Source organism: Rhinopithecus roxellana, chromosome 13 (assembly GCF_007565055.1).
Source record: "Rhinopithecus roxellana isolate Shanxi Qingling chromosome 13, ASM756505v1, whole genome shotgun sequence".
NCBI lineage: Eukaryota > Metazoa > Chordata > Mammalia > Primates > Cercopithecidae > Rhinopithecus > Rhinopithecus roxellana.
Window position 1 is genome coordinate 108,081,075 of NC_044561.1, and position 25,536 is coordinate 108,106,610.

At 42.4% G+C, this 25,536-nt stretch overlaps 1 protein-coding gene across 9 annotated transcripts in view; it reads right to left on the reverse strand.

Annotated features, from left to right (window-relative positions):
* Nucleotides 1-25,315, reverse strand: part of RBM39 (RNA binding motif protein 39) — a 41,230-nt gene extending 15,915 nt beyond the window's left edge. For 2 of the 9 annotated variants that reach the window (XM_030914132.1, XM_030914131.1), the window contains exons 1-9: nt 24,915-25,315; nt 23,910-23,973; nt 22,096-22,145; nt 13,441-13,635; nt 10,982-11,047; nt 10,832-10,885; nt 6,477-6,594; nt 5,996-6,148; nt 3,012-3,149 (exon numbers count right to left, since the gene is read on the reverse strand). In XM_030914132.1, coding sequence (XP_030769992.1) covers nt 3,012-3,149; nt 5,996-6,148; nt 6,477-6,594; nt 10,832-10,885; nt 10,982-11,047; nt 13,441-13,635; nt 22,096-22,145; nt 23,910-23,960 — 825 coding nt within the window. In that variant the 5' untranslated portion in view covers nt 23,961-23,973; nt 24,915-25,315. Of the gene's footprint in view, nt 1-3,011; nt 3,150-5,995; nt 6,149-6,476; nt 6,595-10,831; nt 10,886-10,981; nt 11,048-13,440; nt 13,636-15,698; nt 15,771-22,095; nt 23,685-23,909; nt 23,974-24,914 lie in introns of all 9 variants that reach the window. The other 7 variants (XM_030914134.1, XM_030914133.1, XM_030914139.1 and 4 more) reach the window with 6 other exon arrangements.
* Between the last annotated feature and the right edge of the window lie 221 nt (nt 25,316-25,536).

Consider the following 25,536-nt stretch of genomic DNA (forward strand, 5'->3'; position numbering starts at 1 on the left):
AGACATGAGGATCGCATGTTAAGGAGGTGGACAGTGAGCTTGCATCATGCTGTTGCACTCCAGTCAGAGTCACAGACGGAGACTCTATCTCAAATAAGGAAGGAACTTTTAATGTTAAGTATATTTTACCAAAATTTAAAAAAAAAGAAGCAAAGTTTATTTGCTAGTATTTGCTAAGCCACAGAATGTCTATGGAAGGATGTTTAAAAAAAAAAAAAAACAGATAAGGGCTGCCTCTAGAAAAGGGGTAGTCGTGTATGAAGTAGGGCTATATATGATATGGATAAAATATTCTAGGAGCATTAGTCAGCAAAAAATAAACAATATAAAACATTTAGACTGGGCTTGGTGGCTCACACCTGTAATCCCAGCATTTTGGGAGGCTGATGTAGGCAGACTGCCTGAGCTCAGGAGTTCGAGACCAGCCTGGGCACCATGGTGAAACCCCGTCTCCACTAAAACAAAAAAAATAAGGTCGGGCTCAGTGGCTCACGCCTGTAATCCCACCATTTCGGGAGGCTGAGGAGGGCGAATCACCAGAGGCCGGGAGTTCGAGACCAGTCTTGCCAACATGGAGAAACCCTGTCTCTATTAAAAATACAAAATGAGTAGGGCGTGGAGGTGAATGCCTGTAATCCCAGCTACTTGGGAGGCTGAGGCAGGAGAATCGCTTGAACCCAGGAGACGGGAGTTGTGGTGAGCTGAGGTCATGCCACTGCACTCCAGCCTGGGCAACAAAAGTGATACTCCGTCTCAAAAAAAAAAAGCCAGGTGTGGCGGCATGCACCTATAATCCCAGCTGCTAGGGAAGCTGTATAAGAATCATTAGAACCTGGGAGGCAGAGGTTGCAGTGAACCAAGATTGTGCTACTGCACTCCAACCTGGGCGACAGTGCAAGACTCAGACTCCAAAAAATTAAACCTTTAAAAAGGGCTTCGGCCGGGCGCGGTGGCTCAAGCCTGTAATCCCAGCACTTTGGGAGGCCGAGACGGGCGGATCACGAGGTCAGGAGATCGAGACCATCCTGGCTAACACGGTGAAACCCCGTCTCTACTAAAAAATACAAAAATCTAGCCGGGCGAGGTGGCGGGCACCTGTAGTCCCAGCTACTCGGGAGGTGAGAATGGTGGGAACCTGGGAAGCGGAGCTTGCAGTGAGCTGAGATCTGGCCGCTGCACTCCAGCCTGGGCGACAGAGCAAGACTCTGTCTCAAAAAAAAAATAAATACATAAAAATAAAAATAAATAAAAAGGGCTTCTTATTAAAGCTGCTATATAATGTTTAATGTTTAATGGAGTTGGGCACTTAATACAGACTAATTGTTCTAAGGCAAAGGTAAGCAAACTACATATACCCTATGGACCAACTCCAGCTTGACTTGTTTTATAAATGTTTCTCCTGCCTGAGCCTCCAGAGTAGTAAGCTGGAACTACAGGCATATGCCACCAAGCCCGGCTAATTTTTGCATTTTTAGCAGAGACGAGGTTTCACCATGTTGGCCAGGCTGGTCTCGAATTCCTGACCTCAAGTGATCCACCCAACTCAGCCCCCCAAAGTGCTGGGATCACAAAGTGCTGAGACCAGGTGAAACAGGTATCCAACAACATGGCGAAATCAGGTCTCCACCAAAAATACAAAAATTGGGCTTAGTGGCGCATGCCTGTACGCCCAGCTACTCAGAATGCTGAAGCAGGAGAATCGCTTGAACCTGGAGGCAGAGGTTGAGTCACTGTGCCCTGCCCATACTCATTTTCTTAACAGCTTACAGCGTTTGGAGGAGAGGTGAGCACTTGCAACAAGTCCGTATGGCAATGACAACCTAAAATGGGTCTGGGCACAGTGGCTCATGCTTGTAATCACAACACTTCAGGAGACCGAGGCGGGTAGATCACCTGAGGTCCGGAGTTCGAGACCAACCTGATCAACATGGAGAAACCCAGTCTCTACCAAAAATACAAAAAATTAGGTGGGTGTGGTGGTCGGAGTCTGTAATCCCAGCTATTCAGGAGGCTGAGGCAGGAGAATCAATTGAACCCGGGAGGCAGAGGATACAGTGAACCGAGATTGCGCCACTGCACTCCAGCCTAGGGAAAAAGAGTGAAACTCCCATCTCAAAATTTAAGCAACAGTTTGACAAACCATACTCTAAAGTAACTAATTTAAATATCAACTGTTCTCTGATTTTTTTTTTTTTTTTTGATGGAGTCTCGCTCTGTCGCCCAGGCTGGATGGAGTGCAGTGGCACGATCTCGGCTCACTGCAACCTCTGCCTCCCAGGCTCACGCCATTCTCCTGCCTCAGCCTCCCGAGCAGCTATACTACAGGTGCCCACCACCACGCCCGGCTAATTTTTTCGTATTTTTTTTTAGTAGAGATGGGGTTTTACCGTGTTCGCCAGGATGGTCTCGATCTCCTGACCTCTTGATCCACCCGCCTTGGCCTCCCAAAGTGCTGGGATTACAGACATGAGCCACCACGCCAGGCCCTGATGTTCATTTTTATATGGTACGTAGATTTCTCAAATATCTATGATTATTCTTTTTCTTTTCTTTCTTTTTGTATTTTTAGTACAGACAAGGTTTCACCACACTGGCCAAGCTGGTCTCAAACTCCTGACCTCAAGCAATCCACCTGCCTCGGCCTCCCAAATAGATGGGATTACAGGTGTAAGCCACTGCACCCAGCCGGTGAATCCATTTTTAAAAGTTAAATTTTATTTGTTCTATCTAGCTCCTTTTAAATTTACGCCTTTTGCTAAAATTACTGAGTGGAAAAGGTTCATTGCTCACAGTGACAGAACAGTCTTGGAAACTGTATCTCCTTAACACAAAACTAGTTAGACACCCTTGGTTTAGGTATATAGCACAGAAAAGTCCTCCAGAACAAAATCCAAGCTGTTCTGAACTGAGCTCAAGACCACAATGCCAGACACAAGGAAGACATACAGAAATTATGTAGTTATACTCAGATCAACAACCTACTGAAGATTCACTGAAGACTGTGGACTTACCCTTCCAAAAGGCTCAAAGATCCCACGAAGCATATCTTCAGTTATGTTGAAGTGTAATGAGCCCACATAAAGCCTCATAGGTCCAGCACTTCCCTTTTGTAAATTGTTTGCCATTGCTGCAGCTCTGTTTTTCTCTGCCTAGAAGACAAAATGCATGTCACAGAGTTAATACACAGCAGTTTAAAGACACACGCCTTCCATTTGCATAACTAATGTCAAAGTTTAGAGTGATAAAAATACTACCCTACATAAGGATCAACTTAATAGGAGGCATCTAGGATACGTAAAATTCATAGAGAGGAAGTAGATTACATTTTACCAAGGGCCTGCAGGAAATTAGGGGGTTACACCTTCAAGAGTACAGTTTCTGGCTGGGCGCAGAGGCTCATGTCTGTAATCCCAGCACTTTGGGAGGCCGAGGCAGGCAGATCACAAAGCCAGGAGATTGAGACCATCCTGGCTGACATAGTGAAACCCCACCTCTACTAAACATACAAAAAATGAGCCAGGCACGGTAGCGGGCCCCTATAGTCCCAGCCACTTGGAAGGCTGAGGCAGGAGAATGGCATGAACCCAGGAGGCAGAGCTTGCAGTTAGCCGAGACTGCACCACTGCACTCCAGCCTGGGCAACAGAGCGAGAGTCCATCTCAGAGTACAGTTTCTATATGAGACAATGAATACTTCTTGAAATGATTAGTGGGGATGATTATTCCATCATTATAAATGTAATTAATAGCACTGAACTGTACACTTTAAAAATGGTTAAAAAAAATGGTTGAAACGCCCAATGTGTGTGTATAAAACCACAATGAAAATAATTTTATTTAGAGTTTTTTTTTTTTTTGAGACAGAGTCTCACACTATGTTTCCAGGCTGGTCTTGAACTCCTAAACTTAAGTGATCATCCTTCCTTCTCAGCCACTAGAGACTGCCAAGGACTACAGCACACCCCATCACACCCTGCTTATTTTAGAATGTTTTCAGAGCATATGCCAGCCACATATAAAGCAGGCTACATTTAACACCTAAAATGAATCATGAACCTACATTCTGACAACAATCTTAAGATGCATTCTGATATCACATATACTAAATACAGAGAAGAATGCTTCCTGGAATTGTTAGACACAACCAATATTCGTTAAAATACTCCTGAGATTGGTATAACCAAGCACGCAGTTGTTTGTGATAAAATAAGGGGCATATGCCATAACATAAACTGTATCACCAAGCCAACATTTTTTTTTTTTTTTTTTTTTTTTTTTTTTTGAGACGGAGTCTTGCTCTGCCTCCCAGGCTGGAGTGCAGTGGCCGGCTCTCAGCTCACTGCAAGCTCCGCCTCCCGGGTTCACGCCATTCTCCTGTCTCAGCCTCCCGAGTAGCTGGGACTACAGGCGCCCGCCTCGTCGCCCGGCTAGTTTTTTGTATTTTTTAGTAGAGACGGGGTTTCACCGTATTAGCCAGGATGGTCTCGATCTCCTGACCTCGTGATCCGCACGTCTCGGCCTCCCAAAGTGCTGGGATTACAGGCTTGAGCCACCGCGCCCGGCCAACCAAGCCAACATTTTGAGCCAGCTGTCATCCCTCCATAACCAAGATCTCCTCAAAAAAAAAAAAAAAAAAAAAAAAAAAAAAAAAAAAAATTGTCCATTTGCATTCTAACACAGGCTTCTCTTGTAACAAACTAGAGTACACTGGGTAGTACTGCTCTACAACAGTTAACAACCTGTTATACAGCATATTAAAAACTTCATTTAATATGCTACTTCTCAGCCCTGGGTCCGGCCAATCCATACCCAGCTACTAAGTTTGTCTTCCAACATAGGAAATAATTTGAGTAATTTTTTTTTTCTTTTTTCTTTTTCTTTTTTTTTTTTTTGAGACAGAGTCTTGTTCTTGTCGCCCAGGCTGCAGTGCAACAGCGTGATCTCGGCTCGCTGACCTCTGCCTCCTAGGTTCAAGCAATTCTCCTGCCTCAGCCTTCCAGGTAGCTGGGATTACAGGTGCCTGCCACCATGACCAGCTAATTTTTTTATTTTAGTAGAGACAAGGTTTCACCATGTTGGCCAGGCTGGTCTCGAACTCCTGACCTCAGGAGATCCGCTGACCTCAACCTCCCAAAGTGCTGGGATTATAGGCGTGAGCCATCGTGCCTGGCCAAAAAACTAAAATATGAAATGCTGTCAAAGTGCAGTGTGGTTCAAGTGATCCAAACACTTCAGGAGGCCCAGGCCAGAGAATCACTTGAGCCCACAAGTTTGAAACCAGCCTGAACAACATGGCAAGACCCTGTTTCTTCAAAAAATTTAAAAATTAGCTGGGAGTGATGGCACGTACCTGTAGTCTTAGCTACTCAGGAAACTGGGGAGAAAAGACAGCTTGAGTACAGCAGGTCAAAGCTATAGTGAGCTGTGATTATCTCACTCCACTCCAGCCCTGGCAACAGAGTGAGACCTTATCTCAAAAACAAGGCCGGGTGTGGTGGCTCACGACTGTAATCTTAGCACTTTGGAAGGCTGAGGTAGGAGGATCACCTGAGGTCAGGAGTTCAAGATTAGCCTGGCCAACATGATGAAACCCCATCTCTACCAAAAACACAAAAAGTAGCCGAGTATGGTGGCAGGCTCCTGTAATCCCAGCTACTCAGGAGGCTGAGGCAGGAGAATCACTTGAACCCGGGACATGGAGCTTGCAGTGAGCCGAGATCATGCCATTGCACTCCAGCCTGGTGACAGAGATTCCATCTCAAAAACAAAACAAAACAAAAGGCAAAATCATTACATTTCAAACACAAGGAGAAAAGATAGGATGACAGTCTTGAGAAAACTATCAATGTTAATGAAGGCAAAGTTAAAAAAAAGGTCCTGAGAACATCCGACTCAACGTAATGAGTAGCAGTCACAGAACACAACAGCAGTATGCCATGCAACAAGAGGCTTTAAACACCATCAATAATCAAACTCTTAACCAGGAAAAAAATTACCTGTGATGCCTGTACTATGATTGGCACTCCTAAAACTCGTTGGCCAGTTAATCCTATTGCTAGAGGCACTGAGCTAACATCAACGAACTCCACATAAGCAATTCCTTTGGAACGTCTTGAATTTCTGTCAGAAATCATTCTCACATCTCGAACCTATGAAGAAAACACAGTTCTGTTTGTGCAACCATCCACTGTAAGCCATGCAGATATATTTCAAGGAGACATTAATGTTGATGGATGAAGGCATTTTTAAAAATTTAATTGAAAAAGTAAATCTGTGGGACAATTCCTATATCCTATCTATATCTTTGAACCAATTGGTAGTAACATTTATCAACTCCAATACTATAAGATGCAAAATTTGTTTGTGGAAACATTACACAAACAAATACTGGTACTAAAGCATATGAAATATTTGATGTTTAGATGTTTTCTCTTGCAATTTCTACCTACTTGACCTCCCTAAACAGGTTAAGATTACCTTTCCTACTGTAGAGAAAAACTCTTCCAAATCCCTTGGTCGAATTCTCGCCGCCAGCTGCATACAGAAGACTGTCCTTGCATCTCTTTCCTCAGGAGTTAAATTATCAATAGGTTCCCTAATAGAAGTAAAAAATATAAAATTAACTTCGTAATAGATTTTAAAATAATTTTTATCTATTTCTTCATATAGTTCAACAGTTTTTCAGGTGGTTTTTGGTTACATAGATGCGTTCTTTAGTGGTAAATTCTGAGTGTACCTGTCACCTGAGCAGTATACACTGTACCCTCACACTCCTTTCCCAACTCCACACCAATATTTTCATCTTTAGAAATCAGGTCTTGCTGGGCGGATCACGAGGTCAGGAGATCAAGACCATCCTGGCTAACACGGTGAAACCCCGCCTCTACTAAAAATACAAAAAACCTAGCCAGGCGAGGTGGCGGGCGCCTGTAGTCCCAGCTACTCTGGAGGCTAAGGCAGGAGAATGTCGTAAACCCGAGAGGAGGAGCTTGCAGTGAGCTGAGATCCGGCCACTGCACTCCAGCCTGGGTGACAGAGCCAGACTCCGTCTCAAAAAAAAAAAAAAAAAAAAAAAAGAAATCAGGTCTTGCTATGTTGCACAGGTTGGTCTTGAACTATTGAGCTCAAGCAATCCTTTTGTCCTAAACACCTCCATAGAGACGGGGTTTCACCACGTTAGCTAGGCTGGTCTCGAACTCCTGACCTCAGATTATCCACCTGCCTCGGCCTCCCAAAGTGGTGGGATAACAGGTGTGAGCCACCACACCTGGCCTAAAATAATTCTCAAACATGTTCAGCAAACAGAATAAGCTGGCCAGGCGCTGTGGCTCAAGCCTGTAATCCCAGCACTTTGGGAGGCCGAGACGGGCGGATCATGAGGTCAGGAGATCGAGACCATCCTGGCTAACACGGTGAAACCCCGTCTCTACTAAAAAAAATACAAAAAACTAGCCGGGCGAGGTGGCGGGCGCCTGTAGTCCCAGCTACTTGGGAGGCTGAGGCAGGAGAATGGCGCAAACCCGGGAGGCGGAGCTTGCAGTGAGCTGAGATCCAACCACTGCACCCCAGCCTCGGTGACAGAGCGAGACTCCGTCTCAAAAAACAAACAAACAAAAACCAGAATAAGCTATGAAACTAGTTTGTCATATACCCAAGAACATTTTCCTTTTTCTTTTCTTTTTTCCAGATGAAGACACCATGTTGGCCAGGCTGGTTTCAAACCTCTGACCTCAGGTGATCTGCCCGCCTCAGCCTCTCAAAGTACTGGGATTACAGGCGTGAGGCACCACACCCAGTGAGCCCAAGCCCATTTGCAGTAAGATCTATTGACCAAAAATGTCCATAAAGCTACTCAATGTAACTCAAATCCTTCTAAAGAATAAGGTTTACTGTTTCTTATAATGACATCTTACATGGAATGGAATTAGTACAGAAGTCTACTGGCCTCACAATCTCACAAAGGGTAAAATTTTTCTTTTCCTTTTTTTTTCTTTTTGAAATGGAGTCTCACTGTCGCCCAGGCTGGAGTGCAGTGGCGCAATCTCGGCTAACTGCAACCTCCACCTCCAGGGTTCGAGCAATTCTCCTGCCTCAGACTCCCGAGTAGCTGGCACTACAGGCATGTGCCACCAAGCCTGGCTAATCTTCTGTATTTTTAGTAGAGATGGGATTTCAATGTGTTAGCTAGGATGGTCTCGATCTCCTGACCTTGATGATCGGCCTGCCTCAGCCTCCCAAAGTACTGGGATTGCAGGCTTCAGCCACCACGCCTGCCCCAAAAAGGGTAATTTTTCTAAAGCAAGGGTCAACCAGGGGCTGACAGTTTAACCACAGTCATAAAACACATCACCAGACCAATCACAAATGCCAGACTGATCCAAAATCAGTGTAATGGATGATTATTTACAACAAAACCATGTAATTGTAAAGTGAAATTTAGTTTGACAATCACAAATGGCAAACTTGAAGTGAAACCCTGAATGATTCTAAGAATTCTACTTTACAAATTCAGATAGTGTCTATTAACATCATCTCTGTTGCAAAATATCAATTAATATTTTAAGTCAATCCTTTAAGATATAAGCCTAAACATGCTCTTTTCCATTTTTTGGACACTCTCAGGATGTATGGAGGATGAGGGGTGGTCACTTCACCTGTAAGATTTGTCACAAAAGCTTTTTGAGATGCAGTCTCGCTCTGTCACCCAGGCTGGAGTGCAGTGGTGTGTTCTTGGCTCATAGCAACCTCCACCTCCTGGATTCAAGCAATTCTCCTGCCTCTCCTCCCAAGTAACTGGGATTACAGGCATGCACCACCACATCTGGCTAATTTTTGTACTTTTAGTAGAGATGGGGTTTCACCATGTTGGTCAGGCTGGTCTCGATATCCTGACCTTATTGCTACAGGTGTGAGCCACCACGCCAGGCACCAAGCTTTTAAGGCCGGGAGTAGTGTGCAGATTGCTTGGCCCTGGATTTCAGACCAAACTGAGCAACATGGCAAAACCTTGTCTCTTCAAAAAAAAAAAAAAGAAAGAAAGAAAGAAAAATTAGCAGGGCATGGTGGCTGCACCTGTATAGTCCCAGCTACTCGGGAGGCTAAGTTGGGTGGGATAGCTTATGACCGGCCGTTAGAAACTGCAGTGAGCCATGATTTCGTCACTGCACTCTAGCCTGGGTGAGAGTAAAACCCCGCCTCAAAAAAATAAAAAAAAAAAAAGCAAAAGCTTTTTGGACGGGCGTCTCAAAAAAGAACAACCAACCACAATGCTACCACCTGATAAAATATTCCTTTAACCAAAATGGTAGACTGAACAAATACAAGTCTCACTCTGTCACCAGGCTGGAGTGCAGTGGCGCGATCTCAGCTCACTGCACCCTCGCCTCCCAGGTTCAAGTGATTCTCTCACTTCAGCATCCCAAGTAGCTGGGACTACAGGTGTGCACCACCATGCCTAGCGAAATTTTGTATTTTTAGTAGAGACAGGATTTCACCATGTTGGCCAGATTGGTCTCGATCTCCTGACACCGTGTGATCCACCCACCTCAGCCTCCCAAAGGGCTGGGATTACAGGCGTGAGCCACCATGCTCAGCCTACAATTCTTATTTTTAAAGAGTAAAATAGCCGGGTGCGGTGGCTCAAGCCTGTAATCCCAGCACTTTGGGAGGCCGAGATGGGCGGATCACAAGGTCAGGAGATCGAGACCATCCTGGCTAACACGGTGAAACCCCGTCTCTACTAAAAAATACAAAAAAACTAGCTGGGCGAGGTGGCGGGCGCCTGTAGTCCCAGCTACTCGGGAGGCTGAGGCAGGAGAATGGCGTAAACCAGGGAGGCGGAGCTTGCAGTGAACTGAGATCTGCCCACTGCACTCCAGCCTGGGCCGAGGAAGACTCCGTCTCAAAAAAAAAAAAAAAAAGTAAAATAGTCCATGTAAACATTCAAGAACCTAGGAGTAACAATTCAAATCACTAAGACTTTTGAGATGAAAGTTTTCCTCAGGACAGCCAAACAGTAAAACTTACTGTTACAACTACTTCTCCACATGAGGTATTTCAAATAACTCATTATTTATTAATTCCAAAGATAAATAAGTGTAAAGTTTTCTATAATTGCTACGTTGCCAACACAATGTCTGACACGAATATGCTAATTACCCAGATTTGATCATTACACTGCACACATGTATCAAAACATAACTGTATCCCATAAATATACACAATCATATATCCATTAAAAATAAGAAATGCAAAAAAAGCTTATTTTAATTAAAATAGGAAAATAAGATCATATTAAAATAAGTTTAGGTTGGACGTGGTGGCTCCTGCCTGTAATCCCAGCACTTTGGGAGACTGAGGCTGGCAGATCATGAGGTCAGGCGTTCGACACCAACCTGACCAACATGGTGAAACCCTGTCTCTACTAAAAAGACAAAAATTTGCCGGGCATGGTGGCGCATGCCTGTAATCCCAGGTACTTGGTAGGCTGAGGCAGGAGTATCACTTGAACCCAGGAGGCGGAGGTTGCAGTAAGCCAAGATTGCACTACTGCGCTCCAGTCTGGGTGACTGAGTGAGACTCTGTCTCAAAATAAATAAATACATAAATAAATGAATAAATAAATAACTTTTCCTTCTTTTTAATTATATGAAATTAAAGTGAAAACTACTGAAAACTCAGTATAAATTCACTTGACTTTAAAGTACTAGAACTGTAAAAGGAAACAAAAGCAAGATTTAATATGGTCCAAATTACTAAATATCATCAAAGTTAACAGTACCATAAGCTGCAAAAGCTTTTTAAGAGCTAAAGGCTTTAAAGAAGAAAACTACCTCACAGGGCTCTTGTCTTTTCTGAATGGACTTTTGCTTCGGGAACGTCGTCTGCTGCAAAGTTAAAAAGTTTCAGAAGTTATCCAAACAAGTACAGCATGTTAGTTCCTTAAAAAACAATTTAAACAATTCAGAAGTATGTTTAAAAACCTTAATTTGATGCTATGAGGCAACCCAATCTTTCCTCGGATGGCACTGTTAAATTTTGGTCCGGAGCTAAAAAGGAAACACAAAATTACACTAGTTACAGGTTTAGGGTCTTGCTAAGATCGCATTCATGCGCTCTCCAGCAAGACTAACATTGTTCAGGCTGCTGCTTTTCCACCTCAGTTATGAAGAGGAAACAAAAATACTTAGATGTCTCTTAACTTTATCCCAGGCAAGCTGCCCTTGTATTTATCCATCCTGGACCACTGAGAGGTGCCAAGACCAAAGGTTACAGCCTCAAAATTTTTAGATTCTGAAAATGAACACACCCATTTTCAGACTATAGATATCTTTATAAGCTATATATATATATACAGTCTTGAGAATTTAAAAAAAAAACAAAAAACAAAAACAAAAAACACACACATATAAAAAATAAATCCCTCTGAATTTCCCTCACACCAACAGTAACTATGGTTAACAATTTGGTGTGTATCCTTCTCCTGGGAATGTATGTGTGTACATGTATATACACAATTTTCATACAAGTCTTCTTTTTGAAAGGCTTCTTTTAAAAACTAAAATGAATTCTTTAGTCATGCAACTTAGGTATTTTCCCATTCACCAGTAACTCTTAGACAGCATGACACCACTTAACACACTATACTTCAGTTGTTGCAAAATATTCCATCTTGAAGATCTGAAGGTAATTTACGAATTCTATTGAAAAATTTTGAGGACTTGTCATGACTAACAGAGTGTTTTCAAAAAGATCACAAAGGTAATTATTCTGTAATAACAGTTTTTGTGACTCTTTAAAGACCAGGCTAACTTAAAGGGACTAGCCAGTTGTCCCTTAGTGCTCATCCTGCTATCTTATTTCAGAAGAACAACGAAATAAATAAATATGTAGTGGCCTGTGATCCACACATTTGAATTAGTTTTCATGAACACTATGCCTACCTACAACATGCAAGTATTTCCAAATAAAACACTTTATATTAAATTGGTCCTTTGCAATTCAGACTAATGGTGATGACTGAGAATCATTTACTGGCTGTATTAAAGTTCTCAAGTAATTAGTTATAAGCTATTTTCTTTCCCCTTTAATTATAAAATACTCTCAGTTACAGCCTCAAACCCAACATAAGAACTAAGTAATTTTCTATTAAAGGCCAGGATCCCAGCAAACAAAAAGTATTCATCACTCAAAAGGAATTAAGCTAATTCCTTTCCCCTCATTTAGTTCATCCAGGTAAAAAGATTTAACATAATCCCATTTTAAGAATGCTCAGAATCTTGATAAATGGGACAAAAGCAGAGAATTTCCTAATGCTGCACAGCATTCAGAATTAAAATAGCATTGTGGTCCCATTTTCGGCTATTAAAAAGTTAATGAAATAAGCAGCTTGGAGGAATCCAGCATCATGCAGTTTAATTCTTTTTATTTTAAAGATAAAAGAGCCAGAATCAGAATTCATGTAATGCCAAAACATTTCATGAATCCATTAAGTCCTCTGAGCACTTTCCATTTTCTTCTCATTCATTACTCATTAATAGCTTATCTGAAACTTGTTACCTCCTTAAAATGTTAGAAAACAAATGCTTAGCTTAGGGGGTTAAGTACCTTGCCCAAGTGATTCAGGTCTGTTTGTCTTTGAATTCCATCCTTAACCATTCAAATCTTAAAGTTAGAAGGGTTTTTTTTAATATATCCCAGAGTTTACAGCAGTGTGTTTATTAAGATGAATTAACCTCATAAAGCATTAAAGATTGCCATTCAATCCTTAGAATTGTAGAGGTGATTAATATATTTAATAACCGTAATAAATTTGTTTCCAACTTTAAATATCCACATCCACATTTCTAGTGATCTAATCTTCAAAACACTTTTAATTTAGAATACCTTTTACTATTAACAAACCTTAAATACAGATAAGCCCAAAAAAGAATCTTTATCAAGGAGCATACACAACAAATTCACAAATGGCCTGACATTTCAGCTGAAAACAGCCACAGTGACAAGATTTTTTACTTACTGTTAACTAAATATACATGTGTAACTTTGTATTCATCAGAATTTTACAATTTTAAGTAAATATGTATTTAGCAAATACTGTAACAGCCCAGACACTGTTAAGCTTTCTCAGGTATTTGGGCACTACAATGTCATCTTTTTCAAGCACTCTAGTGCTTTCATCCAGTGCGCTGATTGGCATACAATTTAGAAACTTTTATAGTTTAACAGAAAATAATCGGTATGACTAGTAAAAGCAAATTTTTACTTGTCCATGCACTGTATTTTTCACTTTACTAGCATTCAATGCCAATATCCTTAATTCAGTACTTTTTAACCAATCGTTAAAAAAATAAAATTTCACAATTCAACTCACGGAAGTTAATTGCTATCTGAATACCCAGAGAATAACCCTCAAACCAAAATCGTAACTATAGTTACATACTAAGGACTTCTGTAGCGGCCTCTAAATCTTCGATCTCGACTTCTTGAGCGGCTCCGTCGCCTCTCTTTGCTTCTACTTCGCTTTCTTTCACGGCTTTTACTCTTTTTCCTTTCTCTATCTCTACTTCGCTTGCGTTCCTTACTTTTGCTTCTCTTTCGTTCATGACTACGACTTCTGCTCTTGCTTTTTTTCCTCCTGAGAAGTAACAAATTCGCCATTATCATGCTTGCTTAGGAACCCACCATAATATACTACCTTTCATGGTCAGAATTATATTTTTATCCTTTCATAAATTTCTTTGGCTAGTTTTACTATGATACAATGCTACATAATCATACTAAAAAAAAAAAAAAAAAAAAAAAATCTGTAATCCCAGCACCCTGGTAGGCGGATCACAAGGTCAGGAGCTGAAGACCAGCCTGGCCAATGTGGTGAAACTCTGTCCCTAACAAAAATATAAAAATTAGCCAGGCATGGTACCGTGTGCCTGAGTCCCAGCTACTAGGGAGGCTAAGGCAGGAGAATTGGGAGGCCAAGGCAGGATAATTGCTCGAACCCGGGAGGCAGAGGTTGCAATGAGCCAAGATCCTGCCACTGCACTCCAGCCTGGGCGACAGAGTAAGACTCTGTCAAAAAAAAAATTGCTACGTATGGTAAACAATATCCCTTTTGCCTTATATTAACACTACTGAAAATCAGCAGATAAGACATTACTTGCAGGACACCATTCTCTACGAGTAGGAACTGCAATGATATCCTGAGTTAGCTACAGCTTTAACAAGGAAAAGGGCTTGTTGGCAATACAAATCAAAATGTGAACCTTTAAATATAGTTTGTCATATAAAAGGCCAACAAAAGCATTACTGTAATCCGCAAGATACATTAATAAAACAAACTTACAATAGAGTATGTTCACATTTAAGGACTACTACTGGTTCATTTACGAAAATTTTCATCAAATATAATAATTTACCATTAAGTCCATTTTGCCCTCATTTACATATGGAAATATTTAATAAGTTCAAAGGGTCACATAGACAGCAACATTTTGGTTTTCATGGGCAAAACCGTAATGACAAAGGACAATAAGAATTAATGCAGGCCGGTGCAGTGGCTCACGCCTGTAATCCCAACCCTTTGGGAGGCCAAGGCGGACAGATCACTTGAGGTCAGGAGTTTGAGACCAGCCCGGCCAACATGGTGAAATCCCCTCTCAACCAAAAATATAAATTAGCCGGGCCTGGTGGTACATGCCGGTAATCGCAGCTACTTGGGAGGCTGAGGCAGGAGAATCGCTTGAACCCAGGAGGTGGAGGTTGCAGTGAGCTGAGACCATGCTATTGCACTCCAGCCTGGGCAAAAAAGAGCAAAACTCCATTTGAAAAAACAAAAAAACAAAAAAACCCAAGTGCAGTGGCTCACAGCTGTAATCTCAGCACTTTGGGAGGCTGAGGCAGGGATCATCTGAGGTCAGGAGTTCAAGACCAGCCTGGTCAACATGGTGAAACCCCATCTCTACTGAAAAAATGCAAAAAGTAGCGGGTCTTGGTGGCACAGGCCTGTAGTCCCAGCTACTGCGTAGGCTGAGGCAGGAGAATTGCTTGAACCTGGGAGGCAGAGGTTGGAGTGAACAGAGATCACACCACTGTACTCCAGCCTGGGCAACAGAGCAAAACTGTCTCCAAAAAAAAAAAAAGAAAAAGAAAAACAACTAACGCATTAAAATACATTTTGACATTCCTAGACTTGAATATGACCATTTCAATACTTCCTGAAGTTACAATGAATATACCAGAAAATGGAGTATGCCATTTTTAAGCCAGTTTATAGAAGCCTGTGGGATGCAATCAAAACCAATGATCAACTTGACCTTCACAGATCTTTTTAAAATCTCAAACTAAAAACCAAAAAAGCCAGTCATATCTTTCTGTTCACTTCTGTAGTCTTCACAGTATACCACCTATTCATAATTAAATCTTTTAATCTATACCTCTGTGTCATCACCCAAATTTTAGAGGTGCCTTCAGATATTTCAATACAAACTGAAAAACATTTCAAAATCAATTTATTCCACTAAAATGTCAATTTGTAGTGGCTTAATGATTAAACATTTTGACAATTCTGTATTTGGATATGTAATTGTTCGTTCCTTTTCAAAGCAAAGTTACATATCACAAGAGCAACTGAGGTCTGCCTCAGAGAACCTGTAAGCAGGTCATCTTTAGAGTGCATTGAAAATAGAAAATGAAGACACCCACCTTCTGGAATCTTGAAACCCACACTCCAATCACAAGGAGATGTAGAGCTTTCCAAGGAGGCAGAAAGTTTGTCTAAAATTTCAAGATAATCCACCTGACTGTCAGAAATGTATATGCTACGTAGCACATGACAGAAAATTAGGCTACACTCATTATTTATATAGAACTCATCAAAGCCACGCCCAGATGGGCAACAGGTAACACTCCAATTTTGTTGCCTGAAAAATCTAACACGATCTCTGTGGCACTATTCTAACTATAGAATTCTGTGAGATTTCTAAAACCTAAAGTCCTAAATATATTAGGGAACAAGGTAAAAAGTAACTCCATCCCCCTCAAAAACAAAGTTTTTTTTCTGCTCACAGATGGGCTATAGCAAGAGAGGCAACCAACCTATTCACCTCTCATAGGACCCAAAACTTATTCTGCCAAAAGAAAACACTTGAAAATTGGAGAGCTAATTTTAACTTAAGGTCTTCTAGGACTTTTTGTATAAACAAGTCCCCAACCACATCTGAAGGTAACCCCAGGCAGGTAAAAAGACAGCAACATATTAAGACATTCAGAAAATACAATCTTTTGCATAAAAGCCCAGAGAAAGCTATATGGGTGCAAGAAACCAGTATACTTCCAGTTTCAAAGGGCATTTATTACATGACCTAAAGAAGGGTTATCGAAATCCACACTAATAGTCAAATCCTGTTACAACTTAAAAGGGACTTTCCAAAGTCTTTAATGGCAGTGAAATTTTGTACTGAACATCATTGAAGTAAATGGTCCACTGGGCTGGGCCTTTGGACTTTTTGGTTATATGGCCTCTGCAGTAAAGGTGTTTTGCTATAACTGGATTTGACCTCTTCCATGTAAGAAGATCTAAATTTCAAATGCAAAGTATTCTGGGAAAAAAAAAAAAATAGAAGTCATTTATTCCAAAATTTATAGATAATCCACACCACAGCAGCCAATATATTTCAACTGTGTCACTTCAATGTTAAATTTTATTGAGTAATTCTCTAAAGAGCTTAACGGAATGGACACTGATTTAGAGTTTGCAAAACTGGTTACTTTAACAAATAATATTCCCATGAGAGCAAGCTCAAGCACTTAAGATGCATACCTTGACGTATGCAAAAACTCAGGTTTATAGCTCTTCAAAAAATAGGTTGACACCCAGTTTGTGTCACAATAAACTTTGTTCCTATTCTAGGATACAATGAAGTGTATGTTGAGAATCAAAATTACACAATTAAAAAAAAATTTATACTCAGTCAACTGTTTCTCAGTACATGCCATTTTTCTACTACCTAACAAACTATACCTCAATGTGGCTTTTAAGACAATGAAGTTTTAGAATGAAAAATGCAACATGGCACTTTCCTTTGGTTAAGAAATTTAATTTAGTTAAAGGTTAAAGCAAAGACAGAATGTTTTGTATCTATATCTAAATACAAAAATTTTCTTCCAGGTAACTTTAAAATTAATTTGAAACAAAGTTCCTTCAGAAAATAAGAGTCCTGATTGAACAAAGGAGTCATTTACTTATCACCTATAACTGATGAGAAGTCTGACTGGAAAGTATTTTAAGATTACCAAAGTGTTTTGAAAGGATCTTCCCTTAAACAATCTCATGGTTAAAGAAATTGTCCATTCTTTTTTTTTTTTTTTTTTTTTCTTTTTGAGACGGAGTCTTGCTCTGTCGCCCAGGCTGGAGTGCAGTGGCCGGATCTCAGCTCACTGCAAGCTCCGCCTCCTGGGTTTAGGCCATTCTCCTGCCTCAGCCTCCGGAGTAGCTGGGACTACAGGGGCCCGCCACCTCGCCCGGCTAGTTTTTTTTTTTTTTGTATTTTTAGTAGAGACGGGTTTTCACCGTGTTAGCCAGGATGGTCTCGATCTCCTGACCTCGTGATCCACCCGTCTCAGCCTCCCAAAGTGCTGGGATTACAGGCTTGAGCCACCGCGCCCGGCCAGAAATTGTCCATTCTTCTATTTAGTCCTGTGGGACTCCACATTAGATAAAGGCCACCGAATATCACACATGGAGAACCTGATGTTCAGCTTCCTTATAAAAGCTTGTAGCCTCAGCTTCCTTATAAAAGCTTGTAGCCTTAATCAGCTTATATACAGAATAAAAACAAGTAGAAACCAGAGTTGACCTTAGTGGCAAAGAGTGACACGAGAAAATGGTACAATAACGAAGGTCTGTACCCAAAAGTCTATGTTTTTATCCTTCTGACATTTGAAGTGAAATCTTCAGCCACTAGGCCTGACACCTAGATTGGATAATTTATGTCAATTTATATGGATATACCTTCCTGGGTTTTCTTTTGATTAGAGAATTGCAAAATAGAAACATTAGGAAACCATTACTGTGGCAGAAGGTCTAAAACCAGATGACATAAACCACGCCTCTGGTTGGTTGCCTCAGACCACATCGAGACTAAACCCAATCTGATCCCCACAATTTCTTATTTGGTGAAGAACTATAAATGACTCCCATCCAAGCTTACACCAGAAAAGAGGAGGACGTTTTCTACAAATTACATCATTTTTAACCCATTACCACATTATTTTAGGGGAACTACAAAAAATATATTGGCTTAGCAAGCACTGAATAATATTACATAAAATTTTTCATCTATTTTATGAAATTTTATCAACCTACCTAACACAATGTAGTGAGAATGACTGAGGCATTTACTATGAAGCATTTAGGGATCTTAGGAGGAAAAAAGCCAAAAAGAAATCAAGTGGCGGCCGGGCGCGGTGGCTCAAGCCTGTAATCCCAGCACTTTGGGAGGCCGAGATGGGCGGATCACAAGGTCAGGAGATCGAGACCATCCTGGCTAACACGGTGAAACCCCGTCTCTACTAAAAATACAAAAAAAAAAAACTAGCCGGGCGAGGTGGCGGCGCCTGTAGTCCCAGCTACTCGGGAGGCTGAGGCAGGAGAATGGCGGGAACCCGGGAGGCGGAGCTTGCAGTGAGCTGAGATCTAGCCACTGCACTCCAGCCTGGGTGACAGAGCGAGACTCCGTCTCAAAAAAAAAAAAAAAAAAAAAAAAAAGAAATCAAGTGGCTATTTTTCTCTCATTTTTCATTAATATAAGGTTATAAATATGACAGATTTTTATGTCTGAGACGGAGTCTCGCTCTGTCTCCAGGCTGGAGTGCAATGGCACGATCTCGGCTCACTGTAACTCCCAGGTTCAAGTGACTCTCCTGCCTCAGCCTCCCAAGTAGCTGGGACTACAGGTGTGCACCACGATGCTCAGCTAATTTTTGTATTTTTAGTAAGAGACAGGGTTTCATCATTTTGGTCAAGCTGGTCTCGAATTTCTGACCTCAGGTGATCTCCTTGCCTCAGCATTCCAAAGTGCTGGGTCCAGCTTCTTCTACCTGGAGGACAGCCAAGTACGATCCCACAGGCAGTCTCTTTTAGTAAAGATGGGGTTTCGCCATGTTGGCCAGGATGGTCTCGATCTCTTGACCTCGTGATCTGCCCGCCTCAGCCTCCCAAAGTGCTGGGATTACATGTGTAAGCCATCGCGCCCAGCCCAGATTTTTTTTTTAAGACAGAGTCTCAGCTGGATTCATGGCTCACACGTGTAATTCCAGCACTTTGGGAGGGCGAGGCGGGTAGATGAACTGAGGTCAGGAGTTTAAGACCAGCCTAGCCAACATGGTGAAACCCTGTCTCTACTAAAAATACAAAACTTGGCTGGGCATGGTGGCTCATGCCTGTGATTCCAGCACTTTGGCAGGCCGAGGAGGGTGGATCACAAGGTCAGGAGTTGAAGACCAGCCTGGCCAGGATGGTGAAACCCCATCTCTACTAAAACTACAAAAATAAGCCAGGTACGGTGGCAGGCACCTGTAATCCCAGCGGCTCGGGAGGCTGAGGTGGGCGAATCACGAGGTCAGGAGATCAAGACCATTCTGGCTAACACGGTGAAATCCCGTCTCTACTAAAAAAATACAAAAAAAAAAATTAGCCAGGCATGGTAGCAGGCCCCTGTAGTCCCAATTACTGGGGAGGCTGAGGCAGGAGAACCTGGGAGGCGGAGCTTGCAGTGAGCTGACACTGCGCCACTGCACTCCAGCCTGGGAGAGAGAGCAATACTCCGTCTCAAAAAAAAAAACAGAGTCTCACTCTGTGGCCTAGGCTGGAGTGTAGTGGTGCAACCTTGGCTCACTGCAACCTCTGCCTCTCAGGTTCAAGCAATTCTCCTACCATAGCCTCCTGGGGAGACAGGACTACAGGCACGAGCCTCCACAATTTAGCTACTTTTTGTATTTTCAGTAGAGACAGGGTCTCACCACGTTGGCCAACCTGGTCTCAAACTCCTGGCCTCAAGTGATCCGCTTGCCTCGGCATCCCAACATGCTGGGATTACAGCCATGAGCCACTACAGCTTGGCGGATAAAATGTTTTAAAATGGCACTATAGACTAATGAAACAATTTAATGTTTGCAACATGACCACATATTTAGAACCACTAACCTCAGAGCTAAAAGGAAACTTCAAAAACTGATAAAACCCAAACTTATAAAGTGCATCTCTTGGCCGGACACGGGTGGCTCACACCTGTAACCCCAGCATGCTGGGAGGCAAAGGCAGGCAGGTAACCAAGTCAGGAGTTCAAGACCAGCCTGGGCAATATGGTGAAACCCTGTTCTTACTGAAAATACAAAAACTAGCCAGGCGTGGTGGCGCGTGCCTGTATTCCCAGCTACTTGGGAGGCTGAGGCAGAAGAATCCCTTGGGCCAGGCGTGGTGGCTCACCCCTGTAATCCCAGCACTTTGGGAGGTCGAGACAGGCGGATCATGAAGTCAAGAGTTCGAGACCAGGCTGGCCAAAAGAGTGAACCCCCGTCTTTACTAAAAATACAAAACTCAGCCAGGCATGGTGGCGCACGCCTATAGTCCCAGCTACTTGGGAAGCTGAGGCAGAATCTTTTAAACCCAGGTGGGGGCGGAGATTGTGATGAGTCGAGATTGCCCCACTGCACTCCAGCCCGGGCAATAGAGTGAGATTATGTCTTTTTAAAAAAAAAAAAAAAAAAAGGCTCATGACTGTAATTCCAACACTTTGGGAGGCCGAAGTGGGCGGATCAAGAGATCAGGAGATCGAGACCATCCTGGCTAAAACAGTGAAACTCAGTCTCTACTAAAAATACAAAAAAATTAGCCAGGCGTGGTGGTGGGCGCCTGTAGTCCCAGCTACTCAGGAGGCTGAGGTAGGAGAATGGCATGAACCCGGGAGGCAGAGCTTGCAGTGAGCTGAGATCGCAGGGACAAAAAAAAAAAAAAAAAAAAAGGCCAAGCGCAGTGGCTCACGCTCGTGTAATCGCAACACTTTGGGAGGCTACAGAGGGAGGATCATGAGGTCAGGAGATCGAGACCACCCTGGCTAACATGGTGAAACCCCATCTCTACTAAAAATACAAAAAAAATTAGCCGGGCATGATGGTGTGCACCTGTAGTCCCAGCTAATGAGAGGCTGAGGCAGGGGAATCGCTTGAATCCGGGGGGCAGTGGTTGCAGTAAGCAGAGATCACACCACTGCACTCCAGCCTGGGTGACACAGCAAGACTCCATCTCAAAAGAAAAAAAAAAATTCAAAGAATCACTTGAACCCAGGAGGCGGATGTTGCAGTGAGCCCAAACTGTTCCACTGTACTCCAGCCTGGGCTACAGAGCAAGAATCCGTCTCAAAAGAAAAAAAAAGAAAAGCGGATCTCATCATATCTGTTACTTAAAACTTTTCGTACACTGTTTTCTGTACTATAGTAGAGTTCTACAGAGTCACTCATTTTATCCAAATACAGTATATAGATATATTCATAATTTCCAAAAACCCTACCCTGTTAAGTCTGGAGTTTGAAAGGCCTAAGATAATGAAAGCCACCTTAAGAAGTACTTAAGTATTCTGTTGCATCACTTCCAAAAGGGCCTTTGAGCAGCAAGGTGCAGAAATAACTCACAGCTTTGACTCCTTTGGCAATTTAGGGCAAACAATACTTTCCATGGCCTAGTTATCACCTAATTTAACTCTCCCTTGTAAGATCAATAGATATAATAGTTTTATCAGTAAGATAACCAAATATTAAACCAAAGTTAACAAATTTAAAACAAGACAACCTCTACTACAGAACTTGTCACGATTGTCATGATGGACTTGGAGGGGAAGGTATCTGAAACTACATTCTGAAATCTAAGCAAAAATCCACAGTTCCTCCAAGAGTTTACCCCAAAAGACAAAGAACCAATTCTCTAAAAGCAGCAAAAAAAAGTTTCAGAAGAGAACTTTGTATACTTCAGCCACAGGAACACAACTTAAGGTCTAAAACCACAAAAAAGTTCACCACCCTCCCTAGGCCCCTTCTTAAAACTTACTTTTTGCTACGTTCTTCATGGCCGTTGGCACTGCTCAACTTGTTCTCATCCTAAGCAGGGTTGATAGAAGAACATCATGAGGACGAAGTGGTAACATTTCAAGTTGTCAAAGGGTAAAGGGAACAGGAATAAGAAAATACAAAACAATTTTAAAACTAATTATTTATTTAAAGTTTAACATGGAAGGCTATAAAAAAATTTAGATGGGTATGTGTTTAACCACTTTGTTGCTTACATTTAAGTCATCAAGATACAAAAATAAAAAAATCTTTCCATATTAACATGTTAAATTTTACTTTCTTATATAGTTTAGATATTAAGTTATCCAGATTTACAATGTTGAAGTGGTTAAATATAATTTCCATAAAACATGAAGTCCTGTTTTGAGTTTTATTCCATGTGCTATGGTCCCTTTGGTCAGTACCATGGCTCTATTTCTGCCTAAGCCCCAAGTGGCCATGCTAGCAGCCAGCCACTATCGATTTCCTGTGACCGATGCCATTCCTGAGATCTTCGCCCATTTCCGTTGGAGGGTTGGGACTGTAAGAGCTTGATGCCACCTCTGTCACACATCTCGCCCTGAAGCAAACAGGGATTCACACTGCTTTAGTAATGTTGACTCCCAAGAACCCAAGAAAGTCAATTAATAATCCACCAAGTCCAGCCTAAACATTTCCTACTTCCATACCTGTTTACATGGAATTACATCCATGTTAAAAAACTAAGACACAAGAATCTTAACATTAAAACAGAAAGTAGCTCTTCAAGAGTCTAAGCATTACAAAATTACATACACTATTTAAATCTATCAAGAATTCATCCAAATTGGTACCACATGGTCGTGCTATACAATCCAAAACAAATGTATTATTTTTAAAAGGTTTAGCAAAATGTTTAAAGTTTGATTACATCAGCTATAGGAGTAAAGTGCTAACTTACAAAGCTTACAGTTTGTGACACCAGTGATAATGCATGCATACTGCTATTTTCACCACCAACTGGTGAAACAATGAAAACACAGTTTACTTTTACTGCGATACCGAAATGAGTCAAAGACTATATTAGCCAAAATAATTCCTTTGTTTTTAGTGTGAAATACTATATGGCAGGGCCTAGTTAAAAATAAAACAATATGGAGAACAGTAAAACAGTTATCAAGTGACTCTAAGCTGTGATACTGCCTCTTGTATTTTTTTTTTTTTTAATTTCTATTCAGGGATCCAAGAATTTTAGTAATTATTAACTGAGTAGCAGATTGCCACTGGACTGTTTAAGATTTACTATCACCAGTCTTACATAGATACATAAATTTTAAAATCTCACCCATTTCTTCTTATAAGACTATTAGAAGATTTAACTTGCTACAGACTGGTTATGCTTTTTTATTCTTGGACCCCTGCTTTTTCCCAAACCACTACATTCACCTTTTTGCTATACCAAACTGGAGCTGGTAATTCTTAGTTGAGTCATTTTACCTAGGGGACCACGGTACAGCGATAAGTCACTCAATTACTACCTTATGATTGACAGTTCACACTGGAATCAAAGGTGAATTCATGGGAGTAGAGGTGAGATATCGTTAGGCAAGTCTACAAAGAGAGATAGATGGGCATTTATTCATCACGCTGAAGTGAAACTACTGCACAATATTATTACATCAATAGCATATATTTACTTTCGTAAGTTACACGTAATGCATCTCTGATAAGATAAATCAAGAGGGCTCCGGGGAGGTTAGTTTACATTTCAGCAGTAGTTTCGTGAATAATGCTAAATTAAGAAATTATAAACCTCACCGACATGTTTTTTCTCACCTTCTTGTAAGGAGCCTCAAGCATTGCTTCAATATCAATATCGTCTGCCATTTTCTCTAAACGCCTAGGAAAAGAACAAGACGATTCGGTGAGTAAACATTTTTATTTGTCTTTTTTTTTTTGATACGGAGTTTCGCTCTAGTTGCCCAGGCTTAAGTGCAGTGGCGCGATCTCGGCTCACTGCAAGCTCCGCCTCCCGGGTTCAAACGATCCTACCTCACCTCCCGAATAGCTGGGATTACAGGCGCCTGCCACCACACCTGGCTAATTTTTGTATTTTTAATAGAGACGGGGTTTCACCATGTTGATGAGGTTGGTCTCGAACTCCTGACCTCAAGTGATCCGCCTGCCTCTACCTCCCAAAGTGCTGGGATTACAGGCGTGAGCCACCGCGGCCGGCCTGGTAAACGGTTTTCAAGTCGACTGAATTTTCTCAGCCGAAACACTGGAAAACTTAAGAAAAACCTCCAAAAGCCCTACAATGAATGACTAAAGTGACACGCACTTTAACCAGGTTTGGCTTATGTAAGTAAATCCAAAACGCCTCTTACACCAAAGACACGAAAATGAAGACTTCAATGTCCCATATTTAAAACCCTGCTATCAACTCCAAAAACAGAAACTGGGAGACCCGAACGAGAGCGCCTCTTTCCGCGCAAAAACCCGCGCTGCCATTTTAGGGGCAAAGGGAAACTCCCTCCATTGGGAGGGGTTAAGAGCCAAGGCAGCATTCAACTGACGCCATGTTGGGAGGTCGCGGCGGGCCCAAGCCTCGAAGGAGACAGGTCACCATTCTACCGCGGCCTCTCAGAGGTCCCTGCCACCCCAAGAATCCAGACTCTACCCGACCAGAAAATAAGGGCGCGGTCACTGAAACAGGGCCGATTTCTCGAAAACCACCCCTCACCCCGGTCGCTAAAGACCGCCGAGAGCGCCCCTCAGCCCAAAAGGGAGCCAAACCTCGAGAAAGCTGGGATAATACGCGGGTCCGCAACGCCCCTGTACCTGCTCCGGCTTTCGGACGCCTGTCGTGCTCGTCTTCGGGAAGAGACTTCCGCTGCTGCTGCTGCTGCTGCTGCTGCTGCTGCCGCCGCCGCTTCTGTTGCTACTGTTAAGCCCCTAGGCCCAGGCCGCGGAACCGCCCAGCCCGAATATCGGGCTCCGAGGACGGCTAGGCCCGAGCGAATCTAAAAAAAACAATGGAATTAGAGAAGCCCACGCGGGAGAGCAGGACGGCGGCTTCGGCAGCTCAGGATCCACCCCTGCGACAGTGACGGCAAGCTCCCCGAAATGGCGGCCGCTGCTTCCCTGTACTCACATTCACCAGCACACATACACACACACAAACACACGGGGCCTCACAGAGCCCTCAGCACGGGCTCTCGCGAGAAGCTGCCCCAAGCAGCAAATCAGAGAGGCCGAAGTATCGCGAGATGTAAATATGGCTCCAGTGTCTGTAGCCCAATCTCGCGCAATGATTGCGCCATAGACATTCCCATCCCCCATTCAGAGAGGCGCCTTTCACTCCCACTTCACGTAAGCACCTAAATCTCGCGAGACAGAGCGGGTCTCTAGGGCAAAGACAGTTGGTAGGCTACCTGTCAATCTTTCAGAGAACTCCTCGCTG